General features: G+C 50.5%; 1 protein-coding gene across 6 annotated transcripts; it reads left to right on the top strand.

The window, feature by feature from the left end:
* The first annotated feature begins 2,296 nt into the window (after nt 1-2,296).
* Nucleotides 2,297-15,365, top strand: PAQR7 (progestin and adipoQ receptor family member 7). Of its 6 annotated transcripts, XM_035308196.3 has the most exons (5): nt 2,297-2,472; nt 7,348-7,427; nt 8,109-8,208; nt 8,936-9,052; nt 13,050-15,365. In XM_035308196.3, exon 5 carries the CDS (start codon nt 13,072-13,074, stop codon nt 14,110-14,112), a length of 1,041 nt encoding a protein of 346 aa, XP_035164087.1. In that variant the 5' UTR covers nt 2,297-2,472; nt 7,348-7,427; nt 8,109-8,208; nt 8,936-9,052; nt 13,050-13,071; the 3' UTR covers nt 14,113-15,365. The 6 variants fall into 6 exon arrangements, with proteins under 6 accessions (XP_035164087.1, XP_054114920.1, XP_017829910.2 ...); XM_054258945.2 differs by lacking the exon at nt 8,109-8,208; XM_078330773.1 differs by lacking the exons at nt 2,297-2,472; nt 7,348-7,427 and adding an exon at nt 7,736-7,762.
* The last annotated feature ends 731 nt before the right edge of the window (nt 15,366-16,096 follow it).

Here is a 16,096-nt window from a genome sequence, read left to right as displayed (position 1 = left end):
GAGAAGCGGTAAAGAGTCGAACAAGGAGTTTCATCTGTAACTGAATAATCAAATTGAGATAACTCACTACTTTTGAACTTAGGCCCTCAGTTTGGGGACTTTGGTGTATTACCTTCTGAGCCCCCAGAGAATTATCACAGTCACCTCAAAGGAATGCATGAGGTTAAATGAGATAACAGGAAATCTCTTGTCACCTCTTTGAGCCTCAGTTTTCCAATTTGTAAAATGGGTTAATTATAGTGTGTGCTTCATAGGGTTGTCTGGATCAAAGGAGGTAGTTAACACACCGTTTAGTGCACTGCTTGGCACATGGCAAGAGCTTAACAAACTGTAGCTTTTGACAAGAGCCCAGAATGGAGCAGGTGTTCCAAAAAGGAAGGCTGAATCCAAGTCACCTTCCAAGTTTTTAATTTCTATTCATGATAACAGAATATATTCTATTATGCAGAATATCTTCTCCATAATGTCCTTACTTGTTTTCATTGCCTGTTCTCTATCAGTTTTAAATGAAAATTTTCTATGCTACTTTTCCTATTCATGCAGGTAACAGATTTAACTAATTCCTTTTTTTTTTTTTTTTTTTTTTTAAAGACATTGTCTTGCTCTGTCGCCAGGCTGGAGTGCAGTGGTGGGACCTCAGCTCACTGCAACCTCTACCTCCGGAGTTCAAGCGATTCTTCTGCCTCAGTCTCCTGAGTAGCTGGGACTACAGGCACACGCTACCATGCCCAGCTAATTTTTGTATTTTTAGTAGAAACCGGGTTTCACCATGTTGGCCAGGATAGTCTCGATCTGTTGGCCTCGTGATCCACCAACCTCAGCTTTGCAAAGTGCTGGGATTACAGGTGTTAGCCACCATGCCCCATCAGATTTAAGTAATTCTTATGGATTTGTCTGAACCTGTTGAAGGAGAGACCAGTTTCATGCTATTGCATTACAGTTACATAAGTTTCCTTCCTTCCTTCCTTTTCTCTCTTTCTCTCCTTCCCTCCTTTCCTTCCCTTCCTTTTTCCTTCCTTCCATCTTTCCCTCCCTTCCTTCTTCCACTTCCTTTCCTTCTTTCCTTCCTTCTCTTTACTTTTTCCTTCCTTACTTTCTTTTCTTTCTCTTTCTCCCTTCCTGCCTTCCTTCTTTCTCTTTTCTTCTCTTTTTCCTTTCTTTTCTTTCAACAGAGTCTCACTCTGTCACCCAGGCTGGAGTGTAGTGCTACAATCATAGCTCTCTGTAACCTGGAACTCCTGGGCTCAAGCAGTCCTCCCATCTTGGCCTTTCAAAGTGCTGGGATTACAGGCATGGGCCACCTTGCCTGGCCTGACTACATAAATTTCAAATGTAATAGAGAAATGTATGTTCCTCTAAGACTTTGCAGTGGACAAAGATCCTTCATGCCCATTGTTTTATTTCATTCTTCTGACAGTGCTGGCAGGTTGGTGGTATTATCTCTATTTTGCAGATAATAATCCTGAGGCTCAGAGAGAACAAGGAGACTGTCCCAAGGTCCCATGGTGAGTTAGGACTGAGATCTTGGCATCGTGCTTAGACACAACTGCCTCTCCCAGTGGTCTCAGAACTCCCTAAGGTCAGAGTGGCACCTCCTTCTAGGCTGTCTCCTCTTGGCCTCCTATTCGGCAGGCTGTATGCTCCCAAGAGCCATGGGAGTGGGGGTCTCCTCACCCAGCCTGTTCCAGGTCTTTGCATACCAGAGGGACAAGCAATCTGTGGCACTGTTGAGCCAGTATTTATGGAGGGCCTGGGATTCCTCACCCTTCAGGTGCTCACAGGACTGGGAAGGTGTGGCACTAGGGGGTAGAGAGTGGGTGTTCGAATACAGGTCCAGGCAGGGTGCACTTGGCTGAGCAGAGCAGGGCACGCTGCCCGAGGGGCGGGTTTCGGGTGGGAACTTGAAGATGCCAGGGGTGCCTGAGGTGGGGGTGAAGCTCCCCAAGCAGAGAAATGAAGGTGCGAACGCTGGGGCGTATCTCCAGCAGAGTGGCCTCGGAAGGGGTGGCCGGGGTGGGCTGAGTGAGCGTAGAGGCCGGCCCGGCTCTGGTTGGGAAACTCATCCCCTCTCCTGCGGCCGCTGTCCCCACCCTCCCCCGTCAGCCCGGCACAGAAGCCGGAGCCTGCGCTTCCCGTCGTCCCGAAGTGCGAGAAGCGCGGCCGCAGCCCCGCGCCGAGGAGCCCCGGGAGTCCACTCCCGGGCCTTGGTCTCCCCATCTGTGCGACGCCACAGGAAGTCCCCAGACGCCGCCTCTGCGCGGCCGACCCTCTCACGCGCCTGCAACACGTGGGCCCTGCCGGGCAGCGCTCCTTGGGCCCAGCGGGCGGGGTGCAGGGCGCTCGCCGTTCCCTGGGCAGGGGTAGGCGGCTGCACCCGGAGCTCCCGGAGCGCCAGAGGTCGCCGGCTCTTCCCCGGTCGGGGCGGGGCCGTTGCTCGGCCGCTGAGACCCTTTCAGCTCGGCTTCGGCTCAGGTACGAGGCTGCCGAGACGGGGAGGCAGGGATGGCCGCAGACTGGGGTGCTCCCCACGGGGCGCGGCGGGCTGTGGGGCTGGGCGTGGAAAGAGCAGGGCTCCGCTGCACAGGGGCGGACGTGGGGACCCCGGGAGGACTCGCAGGACGCGGAGCCAGAAGGGAGCACCTGGGCAAGCAGCTGGCTGAAGACGCTGGAAGGAGGCGTCTTGGGAAGGATGGGAGGAGCAGAAGGAGCACGGCTGGGGAGAATTCCGATGGGGGGCCTGAGAACCTGTTTGTCCAGTGAGCAGGGAAGGGGAGCACTGCTGGGGCAGAGTGAAGGATGGAGGCCAGAGGGGCGTCTGTTCTGGGCAAGGCCGCTGTCTTTCTGGAGGAGGACAGCCAGGGAGCTCACTGCTTTCTGGAAGAGGAAACTAAGTGAGACCGGGAGGGGTGTGGGTGACCAGAACCGGCTGATGTGAGGGAGTCCCACTTAGGGACCCAAGAACAGTGGGAATAGCACTGCTAGGGGTCAAGGGGGGGCTTGCTCCAAGGGCCCCAGCAGCCTAGACACCTTGGGGGAGGGGGGAGCCTCCCCTGGTGTCAGGAGAACCTGGGGGTTCCCCACACACATGAGGGAAGGGGACGGCTGCAGCACTTGCCTCAAGGCTGCAGGCTTTGAAGACACCAGACATTTCCCTGTGGCAGCCCCTGGAGGAGGCCTGTGGGGCTCGGTCAAGCCAAGGCCTCGAGTCTGAACAGTCTGATGGATTCTGAGCCTGGCTGCTCCTGGGTGGATCACCCAGGACCCCATGTCTGAGCTCCTACCAGAAAGAGGGACCCAGCATCTGGTCATGTAGCCTGTGCCACCTCTGGGTCCCCTTGTTGAGAACCTGCCCCTCTCCAGCCTTAGTTTCTCTGCCCAGAGTTCCTTGCTTGTCAGCAGTGATGCTCAGGTCCTTTTTCTGTGCCTTGTGCTGGGTGACTATAGCTAGCTCACCCAACCTCTCTGGGCCTGAGAGACTCCCCCTCCTCAGAGCTATTGTGAATCTGAGCTCCATAGAAGAATTTCTTTCTTTCTTTCTTCCTTTTTTAAGAATTTCTTTAAGAATTATCTTCTCAGCCAGGCGAAAATCCCAGCACTTTGGGAGGCCGAGACAAGTAGATCATGGGGTCAGGAGATCAAGACTATCCTGGCCAACATGGTGAAACCCCATCACTACTAAAAATACAAAAATTAGCTGGGCATGGTGGCATGTGCCTGTAATCCCAGCTACTCAGGAGGCTGAGGCAGAAGAATCACTTGAACCAGGGAGTCGGAGGTTGCAGTGAGCCGAGGTTGCACCACTGCACTCCAGCCTGGTGACAGAGTGACACTCCATCTTTAAAAATAAAATGTTTTTTTTTTTCAGGCCAGGCGTGGTAGCTCACACTTGTAATCCCAGCACTTTGGGAGGCTACAGTGAGAGGATGGTTTAAGCCCAGAGTTCAAGGCTGCAGTGAGCTAAGATGGTGCCACTGTATTCTCAAAAAAAAAAAAAAAAAAAAAAGAATTAAGAATTAGGCTAGGCACAGGCACGGTGGCTCATGCCTGTAACCCCAGCACTTTGAGAGGCCAAGGCAGGAGGATTGCTTGAGCCCAGAAATTAAAGACCAGCCTGGGCAACATAGAGACCCCATCTCTACACATAATTTTTAAAAATTAGCCAGGTATGGTATTGTGAGCCTGTGGTCAGGGCTACTCAGGAGGCTGAGGTGGGAGGATCACTTGAGCCTGGGCAGTTGAGGCTGCAGTGATCGCTGCATTGCACTCCAGCCTGGTGACAGAGTGAGACCTTATCTCAAGAAAAGAATTATTTACTTCATTCTGATCACATTTTTCAGTATAAATACATGGAGGCCCAAAGAGCCAAAGTTACAAAAAAAAACAAAAACAGTTTCTGTTGTTTTGGAAGACATGTAGAGACTTTTTCTTTAAACACATTGGACCAAGTAGGGGAGTTAGCTTGCAGTGAGGGAGGTGACCCAGTTGCTAAGAGACTGGGAGCCAGCCAGGGATGAAAACTTTGCCTGTGTAATCTGTGGTTGCCACTGGGTGCCTGGGAGTTGCCCATGATGGAAAAAGGGCAACGACACTGGTTTTGGAGTCAGATAGATGTGCTCTGCCCTCCTGCCTCGGGGCTGGGCCACCAGGTTGGCTGTGGATCCAGAGGGTTGTGAGGGAGAGGTGAAATGTGTGTGAAAGTTCTTGGTAAATAGCCAGCCACTATATATTATGAATGGAATCACCTAATCTCATTAATGATATTTCAGGTGCCATATTGGGTCATCTTCACTAAAGACTCTTCAAGAGAGTTTTCCTCTGACAGCCCTAGTATTAACATTGGTCTGGCCTTATTATTTGTGTCTAATGGGGTTAGACCTTGCCTTCCGTGTTGAGAAAAAGTTGTCTTTAAGAGAATGTGCCGGAACAATCAGGGCACAGAAAGACAACAATGTTTTGCATGCCAAGAAGAAGGCAAAAGAGGAAGTGGAGTTGTAACCAAATAATGCTTATAATAGGTGTTATTTAGCTGAGCTATAAGCTCCAGGAGGGCAGGGTATTAATATATTGAGGTGTTGGTTGGGCACCGTGGCTCACGCCTGTAATCCCAAATCTTTGGGAGGCCGAGGTGGGAGGATCCTTTGAGATCAGGAGCTCGAGACCAGCCTGGGTGATGTAGCAAGACCTTGTCTCTACACATAATTAAAAAAAATAAGCATAGTGGTGTGCATGTGTGATTCCAACTACTCAAGAGGCTGAGGCAGAAGGATCACTGGAGCCCAGAGGTGGAGGCTGAAGTGAGCTGTGTTTGTACCTCTGCACTCCAGCCTGGGCAACAGAGCATGACCCTGTCGCAAAAAAAAAAAAAAAAAAAAAAAAAAATTCCTGAGGTATTACCATTGGGTATGAATTCCCTGGACTTTTCTATGAGGGCAGTGGTTTAAATGGCTCTGTATCTGAGGAAACTCCAGCGCCTGGCACATCAGAGCCCTAAAGTAAATATTCTTGGACTGTCCCAGGGCCTGAGGGCCCTTGCAAGTCACTGGTGAATTTAGTCTCTCCTTCCACATTTGGAGAAACAGGGCCAAGAGGGGAAGGGACTTGTCAAAGGTTACACAGGGATTTAGCGGCTGAGTCAGGACGAGAATCCCACAGAAATAGCAGAGCTAGCACTGTGCTAGAGTCAACACCTGGCATCTGTGGCTTTGTTTTGCTTCCACAAGACCCCAAGAGGCAGCTATTTTAATCCTCTGACTCTAATGAGGAAACAAGATCAGAGAGGTTGAGGGACTCTTGAAAAGTCACACAGCAGGTGAATTCCAGAACCAAAATTTCATACTCGAATAAAAATGAGACTTCTGGCTTCTCTTGAAACAGCCTGCCGGAGATTAGTGGAGGATGCCCACCTGCAGGGCAGCAGCCTTCTCCAATTCTCCAGGGTCACCACCTGGCTGGCTTCCCTCCAGGCTGGATCTTCCTAGGCCCCATGGGCATTTGTATGGGTGAGCCCATCAGGGCAGGGAGCCTGTCTGCTTCATTTTCTGGGTGCCCCAGCACACAGAATGCCTGGATGGCATTGAGGCTGGCATATAGTAAACACTGAGTGAAATCTGTGGGATGGGGGTAAGCCAGGGCTCTCCCTCTTCATAGCCCATTTTCCACCACCTCCCCACAGCCTGGTCTGTTTGCCCCAGGGGTGTTATGGGAGCCTTTGACAGTGTGTATCCTTGGAGAGCAGGCTAGGGCTTGCAGCCTCCAGTTGAGGAGGGAGGTGAGGAGTGCTGACCTTGAGTTGAGGAATATGAATTGGGAGAGGTGGGAAAGTAGAGGGGTGGGGAGGGGAGGGGGAGGGAGGAAGGAGCGGCTCAGGCTGACAGGGCACTCCCACTGGAACCCTGGAGATTTCACTTCTGAGGTTCTGCCAACCCAGAGCCTCCCAAACCTCCTGCAAGACATACCCAGGCTACGCCACATGCCTTTTGGATTACCGGCCAATTTGGCTCACCCTCTTGTGCCCTCCTGCTCTCCAATGGGGCTGCTGGGGCTGCTGGAGTTGAGGCCCCTTCCCCTGGGCCTGTTACTTCTCAGCCACATCTCTTGGGCCTGTGAGTAAGCACCAATTTTCAGGGCTCTGTGAATTCTTTTTTTTTTTTTTTTTTTTTTTTAAAAACGGGGTTTCACCATGTTGGTCAGGCTGGTCTTGAACTCCTGACCTCAGGTTATCCACCTGCCTTGGCCTCCAAAGTGCTTGGATTACAGAGGTGAGCCACCATGCCCAGCCAAGGGCTCTGTGAATTCAGAACAGTTACTCTGAATGGTCTTTGCTGAAAACAATGTAATGATTAAGTAAGGTCAGTGTCCTCAGAAGTCCACACTCTAGCCAAATTTCCGTGGTCTACACCCCTAGGGATAAGGTAAATATTTAAGAACACAGCAAACTTCCTGAGGCCCCCAAATCCAATGGAACTAGCTATTGAGGGCTAAGAGAGGACAGTTTTTAAGAAAACTCCAAGCAGATCTCTCAGGCTGGGGATATTGCAAAGACTACTACTATTATTATTAATAATAATTGTGAGCATTCGTTGAGTCCCTAAATGAAGATAAAACTTTGTTCGAATAAACTTAATCTTTGCAGCAACCTATGAGGTAGATAATATTGTAATTCCCATGAGGGAGCTAAGGATCAGAGAAGGTGAGTCACTTATCTAAGGTCACACAGCTAGCATATTGTGGAATCAGGAGTCAAACCTGGTTTGTCTGAATCTGAAGTCCATCTCCTCTGTGTGCTTTTATAGTGTCTGCTTTTTCCTTTATTCCTAATTTCCTTCCATTCTGATTCCCACTGAGTAGTAGACAGAAGCCACCGAAGTTTCCCTGATGTCCAGGCCCTAGTCACCTGGCTTTGCCTTTGCCTTGCTGTGTGATCTTAGGTAAGTCAAACTTTTCATCTAGCCCTCAGTTTCCCTCCTTATATGTCACCCAGAGGTGAATGGTGAGCTGCTTTCTGCAGCAGAGGCCTGGCTAGGAAGGCACACAGTTTAGCATAGATTTCACCACTATGGGAGTGGTGAAGTGGGGGAGGAGAGATATGGGAGGTTGTCTTTAGCCCCACCCTCTGGTGACATCACATAAGACACCGCCAGTCCCCAGAGGCCCCGCCCCAGTGCCCCTCATCTGTGAAAGTGCATCCAGTGCTCAGCATCTGGTGAATTTGCCCAGTCCCACAGTAGAGGTTACCAGCCCCCAGACTCGAGAAAACTCCCAGGTACCCAGTGCAATTTGCCAGACTTGGAGGGGGCCCATGGAGGTGGGCTGGGCTGGGCTGCCTGAATAGACAGGGCAGGCCAATCACTCAGAGGATGTCCTAATAGTGACCTCTGGATACCCATCCTCATCCCCCTGGCTCAGGCTTGACCCTTGCCCCTGCTTTTTCCTTTCCCCTGGATCAGAGTCCCTTTCCATGGAGTCAGGTGGTGGATTTTAATTCTGTCTATTTTAATTCTGAAAATAGACCTATTTAGATGGAGTGAGGCCTTTAGCTGCTGTCTAAAGAAAATAGGGAGGCGGGGCCTCTGTCATCCTAGCATGTTGCCTCTGGGTTCTGTCCTTAGGGCCCATTATGTCTGTGGAAGGGAGGCGGAAGCAAGCGCTGTCACTCACCTGAGGAGGTAGCTGTGTGGGCCTCCCTGGGAGAAGATCAGGAGCAAGCAGGTAGCCAGCAACTGAGGGAGACTCAATTGCTAGAAGCCTAAGAAAGTAATTTACAAGAAAGGGCCTGGTTGCCTGCTTTAGACCAGGATTTTGCAAAGTTGTTCTGTGGGGTGTAGTCAAGAGTGCCTGGAGCAGGGTAGCAGCAGAGTGTCTGCAAGCATCTGCAACCCAGTCCTGGCTCCACCTCCCTCACTCCCCATCTACTTCCTCCCCACCCTCCAACCTTGGATAAGGAGCTTTTGTGTGTGTGTGTGTGTGTGTGTGTGTGTGTGTGTGTGTGTGTATGAGACAGAGTCTCACTCTGTCACCCAGGCTGGAGTGCGGTCGTGTGATCTCAGCTCACTGCAATCTCAGCTCCCCGGGCTCAATCAATTCTCCTGCCTCAGCCTCCTGAGTAGCTAGGATTAGAAGCATGCATCACCATGCCCGACTAATTTTTGTATTTTTAGTAGACACAGGGTTTCACCGTGTTGTCCAGGCTCAAACTCCTGACCTCAGGTGATCTGCCCACCTTGGCCTCCCTGTATGCTGGGATTATAGGCGTGAGCCACTGCACCCAGCTGGGAGCTTTTAACTTCTCTGAATTTTACTATCCACAACAAAATGGGCAGAATAATACCTACCTCACAGACAAGTTATGAGGGTTAATTGCAACAGGACTTTAAAGAGTGGGCATATAGTAAATGATTACTACATTTCAACAGGCTTTTTTTTTTTTTTTTTTGAGACGGAATCTAACTCTGTTAGGCTGAGCGCAGTGGCACGATCTCGGCTCACTGCCACCTCTGCTTCCTGGGTTCAAGCGATTCTCCTGTCTCAGCCTCCCAAGTAGCTGCAAATACAGGTGAGTGTCACCACGCCTGGCTAATTTTTATAGTTTTAGTAGAGACAGGGTTTCACCATGTTGGCCAGGATGGTCTCGATCTCTTGACCTCGTGATCTGCCCACCTTGGCCTCTCAAAGTGCTGGGATTACAGGCGTGAGCCACCGCACCTGGCCTCAACTGGCTTTATAATGTAATTATTACTAGGGAAGGAATCCATGGTCACATAAGCTTGGCAAATGTTGATTGAACAAAGCTAAGCCGACTTCTTTGCTGCAGGACTTCTTAGAGCCTTTTTTGAGACAGGGTCTCGCTCTGTCACCCAGGCTGGAGTACAGTGGTGCAGTCTTGGCTCCTGGCAGCCTCCATATCCGAGGCTTAAGGGTCCCTCCTGCCTCAGCTTCCCAAGTAGCTGAGACTGCAGGTGCATATCGCCACACCTGGCTAATTTTTGTATTTTTTCATAGAGACAGGGTTTCACCATGTTGCCCAAGCTGGTCTCGAACTCCTGGTCTCAGGTGATCTGCCTGCCTCAGCCTCCCAAAGTGCTGGGATTACAGGCATGAGCCATCATGTCCAGCCCTTTTTAGAGTCTTTAATGTGCTGTTATACCTTGGGAAGTTCCAAGAGTGGGATATGGAGCATAGGACTAGACTTATCAGATCACGAGGACTCAGGAACCAGGTGTCCACAGGGCACATCCATCGTCTTCATTCCCTGGTCTTTGCCGCCATAGTGGAATAGAAACCTTGCTGGTGGGAGGACTGTTGGGGAAAGCCTTCCAGTGTCTGGGCTCTGCTTTCCTAAGTGTAAAACAAGAGAGCCCCACAAGGTGCTTCCAGAGGTCTTTTCTGGCTCTCCAAGGTTCTGAGTTGGGAAGACAAAATTGTGGACAGGAGTAGGGGCCAGATTGTTGAGGTTGAAGCCCAGTCTCTTGGGGAAATGGAGAAATCCAGTACTGGCTCCCAACCAGCAAGGCTGGCTAGGGGTTCCTTGTGCTCTGGATGGAAGTGGCCCCATGAATTATTGTAGCAGCGATGTCTGCTTCCTAAATCTGCCCTGTGCCAGGCTTGCTGGGGAATAGAAGCATCCTGCACACCCCTGTTGTCCTGAGTAGCAGCCTCTAGGCGGCAGTGTCACGACTCCTGCTTCCCCTAGGAAAGGCTGGGGAGCAGGGCTGATGCCAGAATCCTAATGCACGAGGAGCTTAGGGATGCAAATCAGACTTGGGAGATGTGGGCTTGGGGGATGGGGTCGTCTTGATGCTACCCTTGCACAGCAAGCACCGTGCATTTACTTGGACTGTGTGTGACTTACTTGAGTGGTCTCAGGGGTGATCAGTGTGGTGGATTGTGTGTGACTTACTTGAGTGGTCTCAGGGGTGATCAGTGTGGTGGATTGTGTGTGACTTACTTGAGTGGTCTCAGGGGTGATCAGTGTGGTGGATTGTGTGTGACTTACTTGAGTGGTCTCAGGGGTGATCAGTGTGGTGGATTGTGTGTGACTTACTTGAGTGGTCTCAGGGGTGATCAGTGTGGTGGATTGTGTGTGACTTACTTGAGTGGTCTCAGGCGTGATCAGTGTGGTGGATTGTGTGTGACTTGAGTGGTCTCAGGCGTGATCAGTGTGGTGGATTGTGTGTGCCTTACTTGAGTGGTCTCAGGGGTGATCAGTGTGGTGGATTGTGTGTGCCTTATTTGAGTGGTCTCAGTGCCACTGGTGGCAGAGAATATGAATGCTTTATTCTGCCTGAATCTCTTTTCCTTGTCCAGTGACTGGTGCAAAGATAGTCACAATAGATATCTGATGAACAAATGAATCCAACAAATAAAACACCTGAACACGGAGTCCAATAAATAAGCTTGGAGGGAATTTATTTGGCAGGCAGGGAGAGATTGTCTGGCAGGTTTTCAATAAATATTTGAGTTAATGAATGACTCAATGAATGATGGTAAGCCTGAATTATATAATTGATGCCAGGTAAAACAGCATATAATTATGAAATGATAAATAGCCCTTGCCACCTTGTGTTGCAAAGTACAGTTGACGGTAGTGGTTAAGAGCACAGTGGCTCACACCTGTCATCCCAGCATTTTGGAAGGTCGAGTGGGAGGATCGCTTGAGGCCAGGAGTTTCAAGACCAGCCTGGGCGGCAAAGTGAGACCCTGACTCGACAATAAAGTAAAAATAAATTTTAAAAATCAGCTGGGCATGGTAACATGTACCTGTAGCTTCAGCCACTTGGGAGGCTGATAGGAAGATTGCTTGAGTCCATGAGGTCAAGGCTGCAGTGAGCTGTGATTATACCACTGTACTCCAGCCTGGGGACAGAACAAGACCCCATCTAAAAACAAAACAATGCTGGGCTCATGTCTGTAATCCCAGCACTTTGGGAAGCCAAGGCGTGTGGATCACCTGAAGTCAGGAGTTTGAGACCAGCCTGGTCAATGTGGTGAAACCCCATCTCTACTAAAAATACAAAAATTAGCGGGGTGTGGTGGCAGGCACCTGTAATCCCAGCTACTCAGGAGGAAGAGACAAGAGAGTTGCTTGAATCCAGGAGGTGGAGGTTGCAGTGAGCCGAGATTGTGCCATTGCACTCCAGCCTGTGTAATGAGAGCAAAACTCCACCTCAAAAAAAAAAACAGACTTGAGTTCAGAGCATGCCTCTGCCATTTGCTACGTCCTGGGTGCTAAGCACCAAGGATTCACTAAATAATGAGACAAACTGCCTACCCTTGATGAGCTCACATGAACAATCATGAGAAGTGTTGTAATCAGACCATCAAATGATGGCCTGATAGGCACTCAAGTGGAGGGGTCATCATAGGAGGTTCAGGAGGCCAGGGAAAGCATCATAGAAGAAATGTGTTTTTATTTATTTATTTATTATTATTGTTTAAGACGGGGTTTCACCATGTTGGTCAGGCTGGTCTTGAACTCCCGACCTCAGGTGATCTGCCTGCCTTGGCCTCCAAAGTGCTTGGATTACAGGCGTGAGCCACCACGCCCAGCCTGTTTGTTTTTTTAAGAGATGGGCTCTCCCTTGAGATCAGGCTTGAGTGCAGTAGTGTGATCATAGCTCACTGTACGTCGAATTCCTGGGCTCAAGTGATCCTTCTGCCTCAGCCTCCCCAACAGCTAGGACTGCAGGCACATGACACCACACCTCACTATGTTGCTCCAGCTGGTCTTGAACTCCTGGCCTCAAGCAATCCTCCTACTTTGGCCTCTCAAAGCTCTGGGATTACAGGAGTAAGGCCTCATGCATAGCCAAGAAATGAGCTTTTGAGGGATGAATAGGGTTTTGCCGTGGTAGGAAGATGAGGAAAATGTCTCAGGCAGAGGGAACGGCTTGTGCAAAGCTACAGACATGTGAAAAAGCAGTCCAGGGGTTGGTGGGGCCAGAACTGGATTTGAAGTGCCCTGTGGTTGTGCAACTGTGCAACAAGACTCGAGAAGGTAGCAGCGACCAGGTCATGCCAGATAATAGACGGCCAGTAGGGGCAAATGACCTAAATGGAGGGAGGGTCAGTAGCCACTCTCAAGGAGCTAGATAGGCAGTGGGTCTGTTAGCAAGGTCATTCTTGCTATCAGATGAACACTAATGGTGGCATGAACACAGGGGCTCAAAGAGCCTGACCCCTCCCCTGTGTTTCACATGGCCAGATCTGTTCTTTAGGAGAGAAAACAGTTAGTGTCACTGGGTATAGCATGGACCGAAAAGAAAATTAATGAGGCAGGGAGCCTTATTAATTAATTATACATTCCTCAAACATTTATTGAGCACCTACTATGTGTCAGACACAGTTCTAGGTACCTGGGATACGTCAGGGATCCTTGCTCTCATGAGGTCAGAGATGAGGAATTCCATAGGATGAGTCTTCTGTTCTTAAACCCAGTGTAAGGATAAGGGTATCAGGGAGGAGGGAGAAAGATCTGGGCATCAGAGTCCCCAGCTGCTGCTTGTGGGGGTGAGAACACCAGGCCCCTGACTTTGCTCTGGCCTCTCTCCCAGCTCCCTGCCCAGGCCCACAGCCATGGCCATGGCCCAGAAGCTCAGCCACCTCCTGCCCAGTCTGCGGCAGGTCATCCAAGAGCCTCAGCCATCTCTGCAGCCAGAGCCTGTCTTCACAGTGAACCAGGCCGAAGTGCCGCCACTCTTCTGGAAGCCATACATCTACGTGGGTTACCGGCCACTGCATCAGACCTGGCGCTTCTACTTCCGCACGCTGTTCCAGCAGCACAACGAGGCTGTGAATGTCTGGACCCACCTGCTGGCGGCCCTGGTGCTGCTGTTGCGGCTGGCTCTCTTTGTGGGGACCGTGGACTTCTGGGGAGACCCACACGCCCTGCCCCTCTTCATCATTGTCCTCGCCTCTTTCACCTACCTCTCCTTCAGTGCCTTGGCTCACCTCCTGCAAGCCAAGTCTGAGTTCTGGCATTACAGCTTCTTCTTCCTGGACTATGTGGGGGTGGCCATCTACCAGTTTGGCAGCGCCTTGGCACACTTCTACTATGCTATCGAGCCCGCCTGGCATGCCCGGGTACAGGCCATTTTTCTGCCCATGGCTGCCTTTCTCGCCTGGCTTTCCTGCATTGGCTCCTGCTATAACAAGTACATCCAGAAACCAGGCCTGCTGGGCCGCACATGCCAGGAGGTGCCCTCAGTGCTGGCCTACGCGCTGGACATCAGTCCTGTGGTGCATCGTATCTTGGTGTCCTCCAACCCTGCCACGGATGACCCAGCTCTTCTCTACCACAAGTGCCAGGTGGTCTTCTTTCTGCTGGCTGCTGCTTTCTTCTCTACCTTCATGCCCGAGCGCTGGTTCCCCGGCAGCTGCCATGTCTTTGGGCAGGGCCACCAACTTTTCCACATCTTCTTGGTGCTGTGCACGTTGGCTCAGCTGGAGGCTGTGGCACTGGACTATCAGGCCCGACGGCCCATCTATGAGCCTCTGCACATGCATTGGCCTCAGAACTTCTCTGGCCTCTTCCTGCTCACGGTGGGCAGCAGCATCCTCACTGCATTCCTCTTGAGCCAGCTGGTACAGCGTAAACTTGATCAGAAGACCAAGTGAAGGGGGATGGCATCTGGTAGGGAGGGAGGTAGAGTGGGGGGACAGGGGTCTGCACTTGGCTCCAGGTGGAAACAAGTCCTAGTAAAGTTGTTTATGTCTGGCCCATGGTGACTCTATGCACGACTCAATGCCAAGGGCATCACTGACCAATTCTTGGATTTAGGGATTGGCTGGGAGCTGCTGGGGTCCACTCCTGGGCCTGCCCAGCCCCTTGTCCTGGGAGAAGGAAAAAGTTAAAAGTGTGGGCCACTCCAGCTTGCCCCTCAACTGCCACTCACTGGGATTACTTAGTGAGGACTGGGGCTTCTAGATTGTCTGGGCAGGAGGTAAAACTTAGGCCAGAGTCAGATTTGAGCTGAGGCAGAGGAGGCCTTGGCAACCCACCTCTACTCAGATTTCATTGCTGGATGCAGACGGGGCAGGCCCAAAATAGATGCAGGATCTTACTGCCCCTTGAAGCCCAGCTACAGGTATTGGAGCTGCAGAGAGACCCCAAGGTAGTAGATTGTGCCAGATACAAATGGGTCCCTCCAGTGCTTATACCGCTTCAGTCACCATTCCAGACAGTGAGTCCCAGATCTTCTAGCTCTGGCTTCTGTGTCCTACACAGCCTGTTCCCAGCTTCTCTCCTAGTTCCATTTTTAAGAATTCCTTTATCCATTTGGTGTTTCCTGGGCCTCTGCTCAGAGGCAGGTGACTGCTGGACCCTGTGGATCAATGCAAGATGACAAAGGCTTTTTTTTTTTTGAGATGGAGTTTCCCTCTTGTTGCACAGGCTGGAGTGCAATGGTGTGATACCGGCTCACAGAATTTCCACCTCCTAGGTTCAAGTGATTCTCCTGCCTGAGTCTCCTGAGTAACTGGGATTACAGGCATGCATCACCACGCCCAGCTAATTTTTTGTATTTTTAGTAGAGATGGGCTTTCTCCATGTTGGTCAGGCTGGTCTCAGACTCCTGACCTCAGGTGATCTGCCTGTCTAGGCCTCTCAAAGTGCTGGGATTACAGGCGTGAGCCACTGCGCCAGGCAGACAAAGGCTTTGATATCAGAATGAACTGTCAAGGGAAGCGCTGAGGAAGGAATAACCAGACCTCAGGGTCTTGGGTTGGGGAGTGTGAATAGGTGTTTGCAGATGGAGAACAGGAGGGCATTCCAGGCAGAGGGAAACCTGTGCAGAGACCCAGAGCTGTGGAAGGAAAAGTGGGGCTGGGGTGGATTATGGCTTAGATGCAATAAAGTGACTGTGACAGTAGCTGCCCCTGTTTTTTGTCTCCTGTTTCAGGGAGGGGTCCCTGCTCACACTACTGGAGGAAGTTTTCCAGAGGAAGCTGGGGCTCCTGGGAGTGGACACAGGGTGGAGGGAGCAGTTCTTGTTTATCTTTGCTGGGGGACGGGATTGGGGCCTTATATACCATATCTATATATACGAAATTTGTTTGGCAAGAGCGTAGGGGGCAGTTTTATTACTAAAGTTTTAGAAGTCGTTAATGTGTTTAAAATATACATAATCTCACTTTATAATCTGCAAAGATTTTTTTTTCCTTCAATTAAGGAGGGTTTGTTTGTTTTTTAATGGAGGGGGCAAGAGTGTGCACACTCTATCACACATATTGAGGCCCCTCACATGCACTCCAAAGGAGTATTTTATGTTAACTCTTCTAATACTGCTTTTTCCATAGTACACAGCAATATATATACAATGAAGGAAAATTAGGAAGATAAGAAGAAGACCCACATTAATTAGAAATATCATTTCACTGCTAAAATATCATGGAGGACCTTATGAGACATACACACACGTAAAACATGTGTATATAAATAAATATTTTGATATAGGCCGGGTGTGGTGGCTTATGCCTGTAATCCCAGCACTTTGGGAGGCTGAGGCAGGTGGATCACTTGAGGGCAGGAGTTTGAGACCAGCCTGACCAACATGGCAAAAACCCATTTCTACTAAAAATACAAAAACTAGCTGGGCGTGGT

Source organism: Callithrix jacchus, chromosome 7 (genome assembly GCF_049354715.1).
Source record: "Callithrix jacchus isolate 240 chromosome 7, calJac240_pri, whole genome shotgun sequence".
NCBI classification, from domain to species: Eukaryota; Metazoa; Chordata; class Mammalia; order Primates; family Cebidae; genus Callithrix; species Callithrix jacchus.
Note: the sequence above shows the minus strand (reverse complement) of the source record. Positions and strands in the feature narration are given on the sequence as shown.